At 43.4% G+C, this 20,297-nt stretch overlaps 1 protein-coding gene across 17 annotated transcripts in view; it reads left to right on the forward strand.

Moving 5' to 3' along the window:
- The window catches only part of macf1a (microtubule actin crosslinking factor 1a), a 263,047-nt gene that overhangs the window by 143,784 nt on the left and 98,966 nt on the right, over window positions 1-20,297 (forward strand). For all 17 annotated transcript variants that reach the window (XM_061741356.1, XM_061741357.1, XM_061741358.1 and 14 more), the window contains 16 exons: window positions 734-859; window positions 3,931-4,083; window positions 9,453-9,607; window positions 10,912-11,038; window positions 11,117-11,300; window positions 11,442-11,608; window positions 12,598-12,776; window positions 12,861-12,999; window positions 13,105-13,298; window positions 14,378-14,537; window positions 14,616-14,699; window positions 14,798-14,905; window positions 15,701-15,799; window positions 15,894-16,016; window positions 17,565-17,656; window positions 17,727-17,862. In XM_061741356.1, the coding sequence (XP_061597340.1) occupies window positions 734-859; window positions 3,931-4,083; window positions 9,453-9,607; window positions 10,912-11,038; window positions 11,117-11,300; window positions 11,442-11,608; window positions 12,598-12,776; window positions 12,861-12,999; window positions 13,105-13,298; window positions 14,378-14,537; window positions 14,616-14,699; window positions 14,798-14,905; window positions 15,701-15,799; window positions 15,894-16,016; window positions 17,565-17,656; window positions 17,727-17,862 (2,226 nt within the window). The remainder of the gene's footprint in view (window positions 1-733; window positions 860-3,930; window positions 4,084-9,452; window positions 9,608-10,911; window positions 11,039-11,116; window positions 11,301-11,441; window positions 11,609-12,597; window positions 12,777-12,860; window positions 13,000-13,104; window positions 13,299-14,377; window positions 14,538-14,615; window positions 14,700-14,797; window positions 14,906-15,700; window positions 15,800-15,893; window positions 16,017-17,564; window positions 17,657-17,726; window positions 17,863-20,297) is intronic.

The raw sequence follows: 20,297 nt of genomic DNA on the forward strand, positions 1-20,297 counted from the left end.
TTGTTGGAAGAGCATAGAAAATTAAAATAAAGACAAAGTGGGGGGAGCTGTTGACTTGTAAGTGTCTGCAGTACATGCAATAAGTACGTTTACGTGCACTAACAAAAAGTCGGATTGTTGCCTTAATCCGACTGATATCAAAGTTTTAAGAGCCATGTTTACACCTTAGCCAGGCTGTAGTTGAACCGACCTGAAGCTCTTGAGATCGAGCTGTTAGTGCCACGTGATGCGTCCTAATCAGTTATTCTAGCGTGTATACCAACCCACGCTTAGCCAAGCTAGTGACTGCCCCGGGACCCCCCCCCTTCTGGAGGTGATGAGCAGCGAGACCCAGAATATCAACACAGTAGAAGAAGAAGACGAACAGCAAAGAAGGACCCGGAAGAATGCAAAAGTGCATGTGGCGCCACCTAGTGGTGGGGAGTCGAACGCACCTCACTCAATAATCGATTGTCTCCTTGCGCATGTTTACTAGGATTTCTCTGAACCTCCAGTTTAATCCATAGCTACATTTAGATGTGGATGATCCAGATCTCCTCGGTAGATCAGAGTATTGTAGAGGAACCATGAGGCCGTCAACCTGACAGCTGATAAAATATCCAAAAGGAAAAACCACTGGGCCAGCTTGATGAGTTTTAAGTTCATCTGAGGGTTTATTTCTCTCATTTAAGACCCTTTTCTGTAAAAATGTTTTTATGCTAACTCTCTTTCACATCTGCCTCTTTTCCACCAGTTCACGAGCGACGCTCGGGACTGCGAGTCGTATCTTCGGCAGCTTCACGAAACCATCAAGAGGCAGTACACGTGTGACAGGAACAGCAGACTGAGCAGACTGGAAGACCTGCTGCAGGACTCCATGGTACCAGAGCCTTCGTCACGACCTCTGACCTCAGCCGGCTCCCCGGCTGCTTTCGCCTCATAGGGCCTCACCCCCTGTTAAAGTAGACAAAGATAGACAAAAAAGTAGACACAAAAAAAAACAACCAGAGATTAAAATGCATATATATGCTTAAGTTTTACCAAACTTGGTATTAACCATTAATATATTTGCAGACAAGGGAAAGAAAAAAAAAAGTAGTGATTCTGTCATTCTTACGGCGAGTTGTGCGTCTGTAGCGTCATGGCGTGTTAAACAGCGGTGATTCAGGGCATCCCAAGGCGTCAGACTTGAGTTATTTGTGTTTCTTTCACTGGAGAAGCAGATGTGTCGACCGCCTCGGGCCGCTGCATGACATCACATGACGGGGTGAAATCATCATCACCTCGGGACATTCACACACCCGTCATCCACCATCTCCTCGTGCACCTCTCTCCCTAACGGCGTACAAACCAGCCGGTGTCCCTGATCAACCTGCCGAGTTCCAGAAAACCAAACATCTAAAACGCCGAAGAGCAAAAATAACTAGAAAAACAGCACGAGAGCTAAAATAACCAAACAATAATGGAGCCGATAGAGACAGACTTTCAAAATAAGAGCAGAAGTCCAAACAAAAGATAACTCTTCCAAAATAGAAATAGGCGTAAAAAAACTGGTAGAGACGGGATGTTAACGAGACACGGGTGTGAGGAATCGTCAAACTTAAAACAGACAAAAACGAACACTTTCAAAATAAGAGTAGAAGTAAAAACAAAAGGTAAAAGCCAAAGATAAACCTGAACTGAGTCTTAATGAAGGTAAAAAAATCACAACTAAGCCAGAAGCTGAACAAATCCCTCGTCCCACCCCGTTTCCAGCTGCTTTTATGTCACACGCCTGAATGATCACTGAGACGAGAGAATGAAGCGCCGTCTGCAGCTTTGTGGGATCGGCGCTTGGAAGCAGCTGTTTGATCACACGTCACCATCTCTCTGACCTTTAGACCTAAATTAGGATTTCTAATTGGTTTTTGTCGTTTATCCCCCCAAAGTGACGACATCTCCGACAGCTTTCCTCGTTGCTCATGTTGCAGTGATGAGTTTGAACTCCTCGCTGTCTCATTTAAGTGTTAACGCCAGATTCACCAGCTGACCCACTGCATTGGTGCTGACCGCAGCACTCGCCGGTCGCGTGTGAAATTCTTTCCTTTGCTGTCACTAAGGCCAGTCCACTCTCTCCGTCCCTCTGTGGCTTCTGCTGAATGAATCCTTAATGAGGCTCGAGGCGAGCAGGAGATGAGATGTGGTTGTACCTGTCGGGCCAAAGAGCGCACCGTTAAATGTTTTATGGGTTGGCGGCCGGGGCAGCCCGAGCAGCTAAATCAGGAGGCGCTCGTCCGTACGCGTCAGCGGTTCCTGCGGGCGAGGACCCCCTGATTAACACTTCTCTAGAGACGAATCCACATCAGCAGTGTTTAAAATATTTGTATTTTTGTATTTATTTATTTATTTGACAGGGACAATGCAATCAAACATAGATACAAGCTTGCAGCTGATATAAAACAGGTTTGAGATAAGTCCCGTCATCTTGATCGTTAGTACGAAGCTGAAGTTGGCTTTTGAAATGACCAGTTTAGACCACGCTAACGACTGCTTCAAACAATAAATATAAAAATATCAATATTGTATTTGATGTTTTTATCATATTTTTATGTACAGACTTGAAATTATTCTAAGTAATTTATTACGGGAGTTTAATTATTTAATTGTGATAAATGGCAAGTTAGTGAACTTTTCTTTATTTACACTTTTAACTTTTCCACTTCTATGAAATGTCTCATTTTTATCTGACCTATAACATTTAATTTTATTTATTTACAGCTTATTTCAACGACCACACTTTTACACAAACAACTGCAACATTTCTACTTATTTATTTATTGTCAGACACTTTTCTTTCTCGGCATCTTTACTGGACAATTTCTTTAGGCCTTAAACAACTGGTAAAACTGGATTAAGTTTGGAGTTAAATCAGTCCAGAAATGCTTGACCCTAATACTTTACTAAATTACTAAATAGATGCATTAACAAATATTTCGTTCAGATTTTTGATATCTGACTAAAATCAGGCTGAAAATTCCCTGAAAACACAAATGTGCCCGTGTTTCCTAAAAAGATAAAAGAGATGCATCATTCAACAGGAACTCAATATTTTAGTTGGAGGTTTTAAATTTTCACACAGGTTGCCCGTAACGCCTAAAAGGTTTGACTTATTCATACAAATGGATGATAATAACTAACTTTTCCACTTCTATGAAATGTTTGTTTTATCTGATTTATAACATTTAAATTAATTTATTTACAGCTTATTTCAACCACCACAATTTACACAAAAACTGCAACATTTCTGCTTATTTGAAGATATACCAAGCTGATCAGACACTTTTCTTTCTCTGGCCAGATTCTGAAAGATTAAACCACCTCAGGCCTGAAACAACCACTAAAAATGAATTAAGTTTGGGGTTAAATCAGTTAAAAAAACTTGATCTTAACATTTTACTAAATTAGTATATAAATGCATTAACAAATATTTCGTTCAGATTTTTGATATCTGACTAAAATGAGGCTGAAACTTCCCTGAAAGCACAAATGTGCACGTTCGTCCTAAAAAGCTAAAAGAGATGCAACATTCATCAGGAACTCAATATTTTAGTTATTTTTAATAATAATTATTTATTATGTTATTATTTTAGTAATTCTCACCTGATCTGTATAAAAGGAGCTTTAACAGCGATGGAGTAAGACTTCTGCTAAAAAACCCCAAATAATGGAGGGTTTTACTTTTGCAAACTACTTAAATCAATGAAGAATAACCCAGAAATAATTGTTAAGGATTTTCAAACTGGTTGCCCGTAACACCTAAAAGGTTTGACTTTTTCATACAAATGCAGGAAATCTCATCTCTTGTTGTTCCTTTACCTCGACATGCAGCGACATCTAGTGGTCAACGTCTTAATCCTCAGCTTCTTCACTGCAGCACCCCAGTTTCTGTTTTTAACTGCGTTGTTCCCGCAGGAGGAGAAGGAGCAGCTGATCGAGTACAAGAGCGCGGTGGCGAGCCTCGTGGGCCGCGCCAAGACGGTGGTGCAGCTCCGCCCCCGCAGCGCCGAGACAACGCTCGGCACCACCACGCCCATCAGAGCCATCTGTGACTACAAGCAGATCGAGGTATGGCCCGCGAACGAACGCGTGGAGGTGCACGTCGCACGTTTCCTGAGACTCCGCCGTCCTCCGGAGGACAGAAACCCAGATGGGTCGGCTGTGTCCTGTATGCTCGGTACCGGCTCACGCTGACCCCCCGACTCTGTTTCAGTACCCTTCACCAACAGCCGATGAGTATCTGCCGATACCGAGTCCCGATCCGATACTTTCGTTACACATTAAACAAACAGATCCAGGTTACCTTTATTTTTATTCTATTCCCCTTATTTTATCATTTATCATTTAAACAGTCCAGTTCTCTTCAAGGACAATCAAAAACAATCAAGTAATAATAGTGCAAATATTAGAGAACTAATAGTGCTATTAATTAGTAAAAATGGTGCAAATTTAAACATAAATTTGAAGGAAATAAAAACAGCAGCTCAACTTAAAATACCCAGCAGGCATGTAAACAACTATCCATCTGTTTGATGCGCTGAGCAACATAATGAGAATAAAATATAAATCTGATCCCTGATCGGGATGCAAGGTCCGATTTCGATCAAGTCTGAGACAACGTGATCGGATCGGGACATCCCTAGTTCTAAGGAAACTTGCCAAATCAATCACTGCCTGGGCAAAAGAAGACTCTAACAAATAAGAGCCTCGTTGGGTAGACACGTCTTCAGCGGCTGCATCCGAGGAAGAATCCTGTGATCAAGGGAGAGAAGTTGCTGATGAGTTGAATTATTGATCTGAAGAAAAAACATGTTAAATTCATGTTAAAACATGAATAAACTATCTTCCAGGGAGGACTAGAATAAAAAGTAAAATTGGGGCGTGGATGGATGTGATCAATCTGGCCTCGTCACATTCATGCAGCCGCCACGTCAAGTTCCCGAGGTGGAAGTCTGTGGACCGGTTTTCAGTGGATTCATTAGGATCGCTTGCAAAATAGATGTTTAAGGAGCGCGAGGCGTCATTTTATCAAAAGATCAGGTCACCACAGATATGAGAGAGAGAAATGAACCCCACCCTGGAGATCCAACCAAATACTTGAGTGAAGTTGCTTTCGTCAACGAAGATTATGACTAAATATCGTCGTCAACAAACCTTTATCACCTGAGGAAAAGGAGTCGAAAATAATGGTCATGTGACGATAACGATAATGAAATATATAATGCAATATCGTAGACGAATAAAAACCAGACTAAGATGTAGATTACAAAATAAAAACTCTGCTAAAATGTGTCTTCACTTTTGTTGACCAAATTGAGACAAAGATACTTAATGTCCATGTTTTCAGTAGTTTCCTCTGGTTTAGTTCTGCTGCTGGGTGACGTCACGTCCTCAATCCCAGTTGCTGCCCGCGGGGAATCAGATCCAGAAGATGCAGCTGCAGAGTTAGAGGCTGATGCCGTTAACGCAGAACTCTAGGTTCATGTCAATTAAAAACAAAGTTACATAGAGAAAGGGACCGATGGCCGGCCACGCGGGGATCTGCTCTGGGGCTGGGAGAAGAAGAAGAGGCCGTCTTTGGATACACTTTCCTACACAGACGTGGAAAAGAAAACGCAATGTGTCGTCGAAAAAGAAAAAGACGGGGAGAAATGCGGAAAAATAAATGTGTTGTAAACTCAAATTAGAGTCTTCTGTATCTGGAATGAATGTATTCTTGAGTCTATAAGGTAACAATAATATAATAATAAGATAACCTTGTTTAAATTGTAAAATGGGTTTGGCTAAATACAATTTTTGACTAAAACTAGACTAAAATGGTCCTGGACAATTCTGACTAAAATAAGACTAAAATCTCAGACTTTTAGTTCACTGAAACTTGACACGACTAAAAGGAGAATGAACGTGACTGAAACTAATAAAAACTAAAACGATAGCTTGAACCAAAGACTAGACTAAAACTAGAATTGAAACAGGCTGACAGAAACAACACTATAGTCGAGGCTTCCTCTGGCCAGGCGGCGGACTTTGATTGACAGGAGCAGAACTGATGCTGCTGAGATGCAAAAACCCATTAATTATACATCCATCCCTCGCTCTTAGCAGGTTGGGATAAAAACAGCCGCTAGCACTCCTGCAGCTCGCTGTGGACTGTTCTTGCTGCTATTTTGGGTCTGTTGGTGAAGGGAGGGAGGGAGGGGGGGTCAGGGTTCGGCCGCGGAGATGAAAGCTTGGTGTGTGTGCTCATTTTCACCGACCGTACCCATGACCAACAGTAATCTTTCTTTCCTCCACTTTCCCGTGTCTTCTCCTTTTTTCTCCATCCCCCTCTCACTCCCTCCTCCTCCTCTTCCTCCTCTTCACTCCCTCTCTTCTGTCGGCTGGGCTGGCAAGACAAACGCTCAGGTATAGCTGCCTATATTCTCCCCCCCTCTCACCCCAGACTCTCACACCGCACCTCCCCGGTTTGCTGCTCTCTTATCAGCTGATTTCACACTTTCTGACTCGCTCTGCGTTGCCATGGTGACCGACACCTCGGGCCCCGCCGGGTTACCTGGAGACGAATCATTCAGGAAGCCGAGTATAAATTGTCTCTTAGCTCTTAGTTTGGTCGTGTACATTATGTTTATGGTCAGAATGTTGCCCCAATCACCTCAGAGTTTTGGACCCCGTCCACACGTAGCCGGGTATTTTTAAAAACGAATATTTCCCTCCTCCGTTTATAAAAAAATTTGCATCCACACGTAACCGAAGATCTGCGTTTTCGACCACTTCATAAGCATTCTAACCTGTAGATCATCTGCAGCTCCCGGGGAAGCTGCACCTCCGCGGCTCTGCGGGCTCCGCGTCTCTGCGTGCTCCGCGGCTCTGCGGGCTCTGCGGCTCTGCGGGCTCTGCGGCTCTGCGTCTCTGCGGGCTCTGCGGGCTCTGCGTCTCTGCGGGCTCTGCGGGCTCTGCGTCTCTGCGGGCTCTGCGGGCTCTGCGGCTCCGCGTCTCTGCGGGCTCTGCGGAGCCGCGGGCCCTACACCTAGGGTGCGCGTCGCCGCGTACCCTACGGTGTAGGGTACGGCGGAGCCTCTGTGTCGGTGTAACGCAGTAAGTGGTGGTCAAGAGCAGAGACCATTTATTTAATAAATAGCTTGGAGAACAGATGCTGGATCATCTGTAGTTCTGTAGTAAACAAAAGGCGCACGTCAGAGCAGATTTGTTGTTGTTTTGGCGCATAATGTGACGTTCGAAAACGCAAATCTCCGGTTATGTGTGTCCACACGCATCTACATAAACGGAGTTTTCAAAAATCTTCACTTTGCCCGGAGTTTTTTTAAACCTTCGTTTATTTGCGTTTTCGTGTGGATGACAGGTCAAAACGCAGGTCAAAATATCTCCGGTTTAGCAGATATCCGCAGATATCCGGCTACGTGTGGACGGGGTCTTGGTGATTATTGATTATCTTTTAAAACTGGGAGCTTTTATTTCGAAAGTAAATTTCTTAAATGTATCTGTAAAATTCAAAAACAGAAGTTCTTTGTTTGCTCTGCTTGAAAATCCATCGTTATGATCGATCCAGCAGAGGCGAAACTGGCAATGAGTGAAACGTCACCTGTGTGTTTGTTCTATTAAATGTTTAATATCAGTACAGTGCTGCACTTGAGTGAGTAACGGGAGTTGAAGTTGAGTGAAGGATGATCACAGATAAATTAATTGCACTTATCGTATACTGAGAGGACGATAAGTGAATTTGAAGGAAACCTGCAGATGGAGTTTGTAATTTGCAGGATTGAATCCAAAATGTTTCCTTTAATACTTTAATACCATTTCACAGATTTGTGAAAGAAAAAACAAACCAAAAAAAAAATCTGATGCTCAAATAATGGCGCTTTTATACTAGTACCTACTCAGCGCGACTCGACTCGCCTCGTCTCGCCTTGTCCTCGTTTGTTTTTAGACACCCAGATGAGAAGTAGGAGGTTGGAGTGAAGCGGCTGTGACGTATTTTGATTATGTATCTAAACGGAGAAGACAAAAACACTAAAGATGTAGAACCTGGAGGAGATGATATATGTGCTGCTGGGTCTGTGACTTGTGTTCAATATCAAGTTAAAAAATTTGAGTTTTTTTTTTTGTTTGTTTATCTCGGCATTGATGAAAAGTCAGCTGGGAGCCGCAAGCGGTTATGAAATGACAGAGCTCCTGGTAGATCTGGTCGTTCCTTATCGCCCGTCTAGATCCCTTTTTAATTCTCTCCTCAGCCACCAGGTTTATGAACATCTGCACCTCAGAGTTGGATCACCAAACAGACGTTTGCGCTGCCATCGCCTGTTAAATAAAATGAGGAAGCCGCGAGCTGCTCTTGCGCTGATTCCCGCTTCCTGATTCAAACGTCTGACGGCCCCACCCCCCGACTAATCGGTGGCGTGTATTGTGATGACGTCAGATATAGCCGACTTGACCCGCCTCGACCCGTAGTGTAAAAGTGCAAAACGGGGGCGAGTCGAGTTGCGCTGAGTAGGTACTAGTGTAAAAGCGCCATAAGAGGCTGGACATGCGAGTGTCCCGTCCACCATCTACACCGGCGTTTTCTCCCGGTCCGGGTTGTGGCGTCTGCTGGAGTCAAATGCACAACCGATGACGGATCATCAGTCCATAAAAACGTTAATAACTATCATTTGTGGTCATTTTAATTAACATCACAAGCAAATTTAATCACTAACGCAACATCGACATTAAAGCTCCAGCAGAGCCCTGAGACCCTGAGGAGGAAGACCTGGATGTGGCGGTAAAGCTGGTGACTCGGCAGCAGCTGAGATCAGCTGATAACCACTGAACTGAACGCCACGCCGCCTCCGAGGCGTCAGTCAGTCAGAGCAGCGAGCCTCAACCGCCGTATGCATCTCATGAAGTGGCTGCGTGCAGAACCGTGCATCGTTATGTTTGTGTGTGGGGGTGAGACGGGGCGGTGGGGGGGCCAAACTCTGCGCTGGGTTTCTCTGCTGGTTGAAACCCAGTTCAGCGAGTTTGGAGATCACTTCCTGCTTTCACAATAAAAGCCCAAGAGGTGCAAAGCAGCGTCCGGGCCACACGGCTTCGCTCACGCCATCTTCTCTAACTGTCACCACATTTCAGGGCTCCTGCTAACGTCATCGAGTTTATTAGGTTTTTGTTTCGTTGATTCATGGTTCCATATTTTCTTTTCCCCTTTTCTCTCCCACTTCATCTCCTGTTCTTTTTTTTTGCTCATCCAACCCCGTCTCATAACCTCTGTCGTTTAATCTCTAACTTTCTAAACACCTGTATTGATTTTCTCTCGTATTTTCCGCCTATTTCCAATCCGTCTTCCCCCCGACATCTGTCTCTCCATTACCTCCTTCATCCTCGATTCATCCTCCACCTGCCCCTCCATTCTTCCAACCCTTGACATCCCGCCTCTCGATTTGTAGATCACGATAAACCGAGGGGAGGAGTGCGTGCTGGAGGACAACTCTCAGCGGACCAAGTGGAAGGTGATCAGTCCGACGGGGAACGAGGCCATGGTTCCCTCGGTGTGTTTCAGTGTCCCGCCCCCGAACCAGGACGCCATCGACACGGCTGCCAGGTGAGACTCACATTCATAGTCGTCACTACAATGTAGGGGTGTGCAAAAATATCCATATGGCAATATATCAAAATACTTTGCCGGCCAATTCAATATCGATATTAATAATTTGAATATCGAGTTTTTTTTGTTTTTTTTTCTCCATATGCAGTGAAATTTGATCTTGGTTAAGTAGCACTGATATGTGTCCATGTTTACATTGAAGAAATTGATAATACGAGCACTGAAATGTGTATTTTCTGTATTCATTTAGTTTTTTATAATTTTCTGTTACTTTGCAGACAGTAAATATTTTTGTGAAGTGGATTCAGTGCAGCCAATACATTCTGAATTTCTTCAGTGACACAGAAATTGTGATATGTCGTGGATGAAATGTCTTGCAATATATCGATTATCGCAGAATCGCTGTATCGTGATATTATTATTATCGTTGGCAAAATACGGTGATATCGTATTGTGAGTTACCTGATGATACCCAGCCCTATAAGACGGGTACATTTTAAGTTAAACATTTAAATGTTCTGCTTAGTGACTTGAATTATTGGATGTTTTGGAGAAGCCATGGTACTAAGTTTACTTAACTGTTGGCTACATGAGCTACATCATATGTCCAGTGAAGAGCTAAAAAAGCTACAGAAGAATCTGTTCGGGGCGGGCGTCCTGCTGCACCTTTTAACTCTCTATTGTTACAGCAATTGTAATACTGCACTTTAATTACCGGTACTTAAAAGGCTTCTTAACTATAAACTATCAATATATGGACCTCATTTTCTCAATAAATCTTGGATTGATTTTGTCCAGCATTTGCAAGCTGTAGACAGTTCAATCAGAGACATATACATATATATATATATATATTGTGTAATTGATGTTTTTAGTTTTCGGTAGTTTTTAGTTTTAAATAGAAAACTCACAAGATGTCACCAAAACCACTCTGACCCTTTTAAATCTTTCAGAAATATATTATATCGCATCAAACCGTATCGTTGGCTGAATACTGTGATATATATCGTATCGTTGGCTGAATATCTTAATATTTTTTTTTTTTTTTTTGTAGCACTTTGAGATTCTCCGAATGGAAAGTGCATTATAAATTAAATGTATTATTATTATATAACATTCGTTGGTTGAATATTGTGATATATATCATATCGTGACTTGAATATCAAGGATCGTATCGTGAGATCAGTGTATCACCACAGCCCTACTACACTGGAAAACTATTTTTGCAAATTTGAGACAAATACAACAAAGCACGGGTTACAAAAAAGAGTTTTAAACGCTTGTTCGCTGTGTTTGTGCAGGACGGAGCAGTTGTACCAGAAGGTCATGTCTCTGTGGCATCAGCTCCACGTGAACATGAAGAGCGTCGTGTCCTGGCACTACCTGCTCAAAGACATCAGGGCCGTCTCCGAGTGGACCCTGGACACGGTGAGACGTCTCTCCGGGTCGGTATCAGTCCTGCGTTCGGACGGTCGGTCTGACCTTCTCCTTTTCCCCCTCCCCCAGGTTCGCTGCCAGTCTCCGTCGGAGCGGCAGCACGTCCTGGATCACCTGGACTCCCAGCTGGCCGACTTTCTGTCGGACAGTAAAGAGAGTTCGCTGTTCACGCCGGCCGACAGGCGCGAGCTGGAGAGGGACGTCCAGCAGACCCAGCAGCAATGCCAGGAGCTGCTGCTCAACATGGAGACTGGTGAGGTCACGGTGCACTGAATCTGTCCGTCAAGCGCACTGTAATCATCTGTAAAAAAATAGCTTAAGAGAAGATAAAGTTGAGTAAGTAAGTAAATATGTCATGTCTCAACGCCTCCTCCTCTTTCTTCTCCATCTGCAGTGGAGAAGGACGAGTCGGTGTCTCGGTCGTACAGGTCGGAGCTGCAGAACATCTCTCTGCGACTAAATGAGGCCGAGCAGCGACTGATGAGGGGGATCGAGACTCCGCCTCCCAGCCGCCTGTCAAGCGGCAGCGTTGACATCACGGTGCAGATCGCAGAGCAGGAGGTGAGTTGGAGCTCCATCTGCTGGTCGCAGGAGGCAACAACACCCTTGTGTGTTTTAGAAACTTGTGGGCTTTTCACTTTGTTGTGATGTGTTTTAACCCTTTATGACTGGCTGGTCGATGGCCGGGGCTCCCGTTTGCATATTGATTTTCATAACGTACAATTACAACCAAATAAAACAGAGCAATAATTCTTTCTGCATGTTAACCAGGAGGAGTTTCAATTCCATATCCTGCATTTAGTGTCCCAGAGTTTTATCCCATTAAATCGTTTGGAAAAATCCCATAATAATCCAGTAAAATTGTGGAAATCTTCACAATTGACATCACAGGTTATTTATAGTTCTTTCGTTGACGTACGTTGACACGTACATCATCACGTTGTGATGAAACTAGTCGGTTTGAATTTGCGCTCTTGTTCGTGCTTTTTGTCAGAGATTTTACCGAAAGATTACCCAGCGACAAACCACACACACCACACAAGCACTACACACTCATTATACAGCCAACACACAGATGTTATCGATCCACCAAAGTTTTGGAGCTGATTTCAGCGCCGGATGAAGACGCGATATATAAAATGATATATCTCAAAAACTAAGTAAGAATTCATTTCCTGAGGTCCAAGGGGATTTCTGTGTTAGTTTTTTCCATTGAGAGTTTTGAGGGATCCAGCTGTGGGATTTCTGTATTTAGAAAATTTGTGTAAAATCAAAAAACGATTTACATTATTTTGGTAGTTTTTTGTATTTTGTATAATCTATTTAGTTAGTATGGACTTTTAACATACAGTTTATTAAAGATTGGCTTATATGGGTTGTTTGATGCATAGCCAATAAAAATACTCAGGCAGTATAGCATGCAAAAATGTAAAAATATGCATAGGCAGACTTGTTCTATGGTAGGTCATAAAGTGTTAAGAGCTAAACATTAGTTTTTCCGTTAAATAAAAGCCTCAGAAGTTGAGTGTTGCTTTTGTGATTGCATCCAGAAGCTGCAGTCGGAGCTGGACCGCCTCCGCTCCAGTGTCGGCGACGTGTCCCGTCGCTGCGTCGGTTTCTTCGAGGAGAAGCCGGCGTCCTCCAGTGTTCCCGTCCTCCGGTCCGAACTCGGAGAAGCCGTGGAGCGGACAGACAAACTGCACAACCTCTCATCCATCTACCTAGAAAAGTATATTTACAACATCTGGCGTTTAAAACCTTCCTGCTTAGTTTGTTTTACTTGGAAATCTAAGAGAATTCTGTCTCTCCGAAGGTTGAAAACGGTGGACGTCCTGCTGCAGGACCTGGACGAAGCGGAGAGCCAGGTCCGGAAGTACGAGAGCAGACTGAGTGAAGAGGACATTGTTCCTGCAGACACAACAGCCATCCAGAACCTCAGAGACCAGCTCGGGGTGAGACGCGATCGCACAAGACGCTCGCTTCCAGACCCGTGGAAAAGGCTCTTATTGTGAAAACCTGGTGCCGACTCGGCTCCTCATCCTGCGTGTTGTTTCCAGAAGTGGCAGAGCGAGCTGGCGGAGCAGGAGGGCATCATCCAGACGCTGCAGCTGCAGGTGGAGCGAGCCCAGGAGGCGGGGTCTCAGCTCAGCAGGCTTCACCCAGACCGCAGCCCCGAGCTGGAGCGCTACCAGGAGAAGGCCAATCAGATCGCCGAGAGGTGGAGCGGCGTCGCGCGGCAAATGGAGACGCGGTAAGACTCGCTCAATGACGGGAGGCTAAAGTTGCTTTCGTCAACGAAAATTATGACTAAATATCGTCGTCAACAAACCTTTATCACCTGAGGAAAATGAGACGAGACGCAACGAAAACGCTGGTCATGTGGCGATAACGGTAATTAAATATATAATGCAATATCGTAGAGGAATAAAAACCAGACTAAAATGTAGATTACAAAATAAAAACTCTGCTAAAATGTGTCTTCTTTTTCATTGACCAAAACGAGACGAAATGTTCTACCAAAGATCCTTAATGTCCATGTTTTCAGTAGTTTCCTCTGGTTTAGTTCTGCTGCTGGGTGACGTCACGTCCTCAATCCCAGTCGCTGCAGCGGGGAATCAGATCCAGAAGATGCAGCTGCAGAGTTAGAGGCTGATGCCGTTAACGCAGAGCTCTAAGTTCACGACAATTAAAGACAAGTTACATAGAAAAAGGGGCCGATGGCCGGCCACGCAGGCATCTGCTCTGGGGCTGGGAGAGAAGAAGAAGATCCATCTTTGGATACACTTTCCTACATAGACATGGAAAAGAAAACCCAATGTGTCATGGAAAAAGAAAAAGACGGGGAGAATTGCGGAAAAATAAATACATTGTAAACTCAAATTAGAGTCTCCTGTATCTGGAATGATGAAAATGGGTTTGGCTAAATACAATCTAATGAACGTGACTAAAACTAATAAAAACCAAAAAAGATAGCTTGACCCAAAGACTAGACTAAAACTAAAACTGAAACAGGCTGACAGAAACAATACTAGTCGGGAGACAAGCATGATGGGATTGGAAGACGTCTGGCGTGAATGACATTTATAGGGCTGTTTGAAATTCGTTTTATTTTTCCCCAAATTCAACTAAACTAGACTAAAATGGTCCTGGACAATTCTGACTAAAATAAGACTAAAAAACTCAGTCGACTGAAACTTGACACGACTAAAAGGAGATGAACATGACTAAAACTAATAAAAACTAAAATGATAGCTCGACCCAAAGACGACTAAAACTGAAATTGAAATAACACTATATCTGACAGTCGGTTTACGTTCTGTCTCGCTGCAGACGAGCCGAACTGGACGCTCTGGGCTCGGCGCTGCAGCAGTACAGAGACGGCCACTCGGCTCTCATCAGCTGGATCGAAGAGACGACGGAGAGACAGGAGAGTGCTCAACCTGGACAGAGTGACAGCAAGGCGCTGTCGGAACAGCTGGCCCAGCAGACGGTCAGTACCGCGGCCAGCTCATGAAATAAATATGTTGTAAAAGAAGGTTTTTAAAATCCTGTTATTTTTGTTTCTTAGGCATTAGTAGCTGAGATTGAGAAGAACCAGACCAAACTAGACGAGTGCCAAACTCACTCCAAGCAGTACTGCACCTCAGTCAAGGTGAGACGCCGCTCCCTGCTCACCTGCGCTGATCCTGCAGGTCCTGCAGGTCCGACGGTCGTGTTTCAGGGAAAGACCCGGGTGCTTTTCTCTTGCAGGACTACGAGCTGCAGCTGATGACCTTCAGAGCCTTCGTAGAGTCCACGCACAAGACACCTGTGAAGAGGAGGAGGATGCACTCGTCCTCCGACGCCATCACCCAGGAGGTGAGGCGGCAGCGGCGGCGTCTTTCTTTCTGCTTTACCTTTTTTGTATTAATATTTTTGCGACAGAACAAATATATCATCACAAAATTATAAACATACATGATGTTCACTGTCTTTTAAATGAAAACATATACAAGGGAACACATTGCACATAATAGAAAGAAACAAAAACAAACAAAAAAACATGTGCCTTACATCTAATTAAATCTATCACTTCAATTACATCAGGTGCCACGTAATCAGACATCCCCTCTATCTATGATAAGATAGTCCTTTATTGATCCCCAGAGGGGAAATTCAGGTGCTACAGCAGATCAAAGTCGGACAACATGAACTCAGACTAAATAAATGATAAAGATAAATTATAAGTATGAAAAATAAAAGAATACGAAAAAAAAGAAACTGAAACTGAACAAGTGTACTGTAAAATGAATAAATGCACTATAAACATAGTAAGTACAGTATAATAAATAGTGTGCTATTATAGTATTATATAGTATAAATATTTATTTTTATTGGAAAATTTAACAAACAGTTTACTAATGTGCATAATATGTAAATGTCAATTATTCTCATAAAAGAAACAAATTAGTTGTTTTTATTAAGGGATCTGTCTTGTTTTCTATTGTAATTTATAATTTATAAGATAGCTGCAGCCCTAGTGTCCAGTGGCTTCTCGAGAACAGTAACCAACGCCTTCCATCAATCTTCCCAAATCTGCGGCAGCATCTTTCTGACCATTACGTTACGTCACGAGCAGGAACTGATGCTTGTTATGGTTTGTCATGTTTCCAGTTCATGGACCTGCGAACGCGCTACACAGCCCTGGTCACCCTGACGACGCAGCACGTGAAGTACATCAGTGATGCGCTGAGGAGGCTGGAAGAGGAAGAGGTGAGGCTTCGGTTGATTCTGGTTGTTTAAACTTCCCGTCACGTGACCTGAGTGAGGCGTTAACGGTGTCTTCGTTGGTTCCTCCGCTCTGCAGAAAGAGGTGGAGGAGGAGAAGCAGGCCAGGGTGGGCCAGGTATCAGACCTCCTCAGCTGGGTCAAAGGCCTCCAGGGACGGACCGGCGGCCCCAGCGCCGAGTCATCGCTTGCCGCCCAGCAGGTAGCCCGCCGTCTTTAACCCTTCATGACCAGCTGGAGCGCCGGCGCTCCTGTTTGCATATTGATTTTCAAAACGTACAATTACAACCAAATCAAACAGAGCAATATTTTTTTCTGCAGGTTAAACAGGAAGAGTTTCACTTCCATATCCTGCATTTAGTGTCCCAGAGTTTTAATCCATGAAATCGTTTGGAAAAATCCCATAATAATCCAGTAAAATTGCAGAAATCTTAATACTTGACATTGGGGGTTATTTATAGATCCGGTACATGTTCACAGCACGTCCTACGTTGACACATACTTCATCACGTTGTCAGTGTGTCATCAGTAGTGGTGGGAGGAAAAATCGATATTGCAATATATTGTTGCGCTTTCTGTTGCAATAAATAATCGATAAACTGATGGCAAATATTGATATTTTAACACACATAATGGATTTACGCGCACTATTGTTCATGCACTTTTTCGGCTCAAAAGTTTGATATGGGCCAAAGTATTATTATTAAATTACCGTATTTTCTGGACTATAAGCCGCACCTGTATATAAGCCGCATCAGCTCTATTTAAAAAAAAACAATAAAAAAAGATATATAAGCTGCATCCGCTCTATATAGAAAAAAAGATATGCAAGCCGCAGATATTTATGTTGTTAGATTAGATATTTACTACATGTACAGAAGGATTTTGAACTGTAAATGATGTACATGTTTGTACCTAAATAGATTCTTTCCTAACAGTGTCTTTTAACACGGCAGCAACTTTGCTGATTAAAACTGGACAGAACCAAGAGAAAATAACCAGTATTTATTTATCTATTTATCTGTTTGAAATCTGCTTCTACTTCTATCTGCTAAAGAAGAAGTAGCGTATTCTTCTTTGCATTTATTTTGTCTTAGTTTTTATTCTAATTCCGGTTAGCACTCCCCCTAGCGGTGGAAGAAAAATCCACAGAATAGCTGCACCTTTGTATAAGCCGCATGGTTCAAAACCAATGAAAAAAGTAGCGGCTTATAGTCCAGAAAATACGGTAAATAAAAAACATATTAGTTTTTGTTTATTTATTTATAAATGCACTTTCTTTGTACATTGTATAAAGTTTTGGCATTGAATAAATGCATAACCACAAACGTTTTCCTTTTTATGGGTATTTTTTTCTTTTTCGTCACATATATCGTGATATATCGATTACATTTCTTACAATATATTGATATTATCGTTATCGTGGGCCACATATCGCCACAGTATTGAATCGTGAGTTACCCGTATCGTCCCACCCCTAGTCATCAGGTTGGATTTTTTCACGCCACTTCCTGCAAAAAGGGAGGCGACGTCATTTCCAGCAGTCTGGTCCTGTTGGGTCCAGGTTTTTCCCCCGGGAAGCTACCTTTTAAAATCTGTCATTTTTGCGGCTCCCAACAAATGTTTTTATTGTAGAAGTGGGGACAAAGTGGCTCTTTTGATAATAAAGGTTGCAGATCTCTGTGTTGAGCGGTTGGATTTAAATGTCTGAGGACGGTGACGAGACTTTAATGACGTGTTTCCTCCGAAGGCCGTCAGTGAGCAGCTGGCCGCCAGGAAGGAGCAGGTGGGCGAGGCCATCCGGAGCACGCAGGCTTTCCTCCGGTCCAAGCAGGCCAGCAAGTAAGTCCCCGCGCTCGTGACCTCACTCACGTCTGAGAGAAACCCAGATCTGACGCCCCGCCCCCCCCAGGTTGTCGCCGGAGGAGCGCGCCCAGGTGGAGGCTCAGCTGGACCAGCTCACCAGCACCTACGAGCAGCTCCTGCACAGCTCCACGCAGCAGCTGCAGCAGCTGGAGCAGCAGCTGGCCCGGGAGGAGGAGAGAAAGGTAGATGGGTGGCAGGGCTGGGCCCGGTTCTGTTCCAGCAGGTACCCGACTCAGGCGGGCTGGAGGAAGAGAGTGAACACCAGGGTTCTTCTGTAAAAGTGTTGCTTTGAGTCCGAACGCGCTTGCAGGCTAAACGTCAGTCATCTGTGGTCCAGCGAGAGACTGTGTGTGTTGTACGGCATGTTGCGTGTTCACGGAAACATAACCGCCATCGACCCGGTCCGCTCAACGGTCATCACCAGACCCGGTTCAGACGCCTGCAGGCATCTAAAACCAGACATCTCCTTCAGAGCGGATAAAGCATCACAGAATAATGAAACATCGGAGAGATGCTCTTTAACGTAAAACTTTAACTCTGTTTTGAGAAAACGATGCTGCAGTCTGAACCGGGCCTCTGAACCGGGCCTCAGCATGGACCTCATCATCACGTCATCTCATTAACCGACCACGCCTTGGGCTTCCATCATCCCCATCGTCATTGTCATTAAAAACACGTGCTGACCTGCTAACCTGGTTAATCCACGGCCTCAGGTGCTGCGGTAGAACAGCCCCCCCCAGAAAGTCCACTTTCTGTCAGGTTTTACTCCTCGGGACATGATTACCTCAGGATTAACATTCAGGTGGGTTCTAACACAACGCTGGGGGAAAAGGAGATCAGCGATGTTCTTAGAGAAGCTGCTGTAGCTGTCGGTCGTTCTGGGAAGTGTCGCCCCCCCAGGACGGACGTCCCGGCAAGTTTAACACTTAGATACTGCAGTCCGGACACTACAATACTGTGCACAAGTAAAACGGTGCAAACCTCAGTAATTTGGGTTGTTTTCACACTGTTAGCCTGTTTTTGTTAATCAAATGTAGTTGTTGTATTTACTGATATATCATTTTTTTATTTTATACTATTTTTATATTTTATATATATAATTTAATATATTATTTATATATTTATTTTTATAATATATGTACATATATATAATGTATATCATTTTATATTAATTTTTAATTAATTATTAATATTTAAAAAAATATTTATTTTATTTATATATATATTTATATTTTTATTTTATTCGTCCCGATGATTAAAACCTGAGGTCACATGCCTTTAGACGCATCATTAGAAGCAGCATCTTTCAAAATACATCCAGCTCCATTTTTATGTGTGTAGCTATGAGTTGGTATTTCTTCCTTATATCCATATATCCATATCAAGTCCACCCATGTGGGGGTTCAGTTTCACAGGTTTCATTTCATTAAAATTACTCCTGTCCTGCCGTTTTCAGTCCAAACTATATACGAGTGTTTGTGAGAAACGACTCCAGCGAGTCGCTTTTGTTTCAGAGTAAACGCACCAGAGGCCCGCTGTGCAAAAGAAAAGAGAAATAACACCTCACTTGAGCATGTTGTGTCCAGATCACAAGTGTGTGCGTGTGTCCATGTGCGTGTGTGGGATTGTTTGTTTGTTTGTTCTAATGCATTCTGATAAAGTGTGAAACGTTAAACCAGCCTTGTGCTTGAAACTCACTAACAGCTGCCAGAGGAGGGTGTTCGGACCTCCGGGTGGACGATCCGCTGGAAACAAAGCAGGACTGAACGATTCCATCAGTTTGCTGTTCAGTTACTTTTAAGCTTTTGGACTCTCCGGTCCGTAACTGACCGGGTCGCGAGGGTTTCGGGGGGGTTTGGTTGTAAAAGTTAAGTGGGAGGAGTTAGTGTCGGGGATCGGAGGGATGTTTGGCATGCTGAACGCTAACAACCAGCTTCTCACCTGTCGCGCCTCGCTCTGCCGGGCCGACGGCCGGCCCCTTAGTCCCACCACGGGAACGAGCCCGTACGGTAAGTAGCGCTCGCTTTCTCTCTTACCGTGTTTCTCTGGTAGATGTGTTGCTCTGCTCCTCCTCTGTACATCCCTGATCAACTCTGCTCTACCTTTACTCTGCCTTTACCTGGACTCTACCTACAGGATGTCTGTCTCAGAAAATTAGAATATTGTGATAAAGTTCTTTATTTTCTGTAATGCAATTACAAAAACAAAAATATCATACATTCTGGATTCATTACAAATCAACTGAAATATTGCAAGCCTTTTATTATTTTAATATTGCTGATTATGGCTTAAGATAAGATAAGATAAACCTTTAATAGTCCCACAGAGGGGAAATTTGCAGTTTACAGAAGCAAAGGGGATAGTGCAACAGGAGGCATCAATAGAAAAGTAATAACACAGTAATAATAATAACACACTATAAACACTAAACAGTAAACTGGTATACAATAAAAATAAGAAGAAAGATAAATAATAAGAAATACTAGTATATAAAAAGATAACAGACGGATATTTACAAACTTACAGTTTAAGATTAAGATTCCCAGAATATTTAAATTTTTTGACATAGGATATTTGAGTTTTCTTAAGCTGTAAGCCATGATCAGCAATATTAAAA

This window comes from Cololabis saira, chromosome 15, assembly GCF_033807715.1.
Source record: "Cololabis saira isolate AMF1-May2022 chromosome 15, fColSai1.1, whole genome shotgun sequence".
Taxonomy (NCBI): domain Eukaryota; kingdom Metazoa; phylum Chordata; class Actinopteri; order Beloniformes; family Belonidae; genus Cololabis; species Cololabis saira.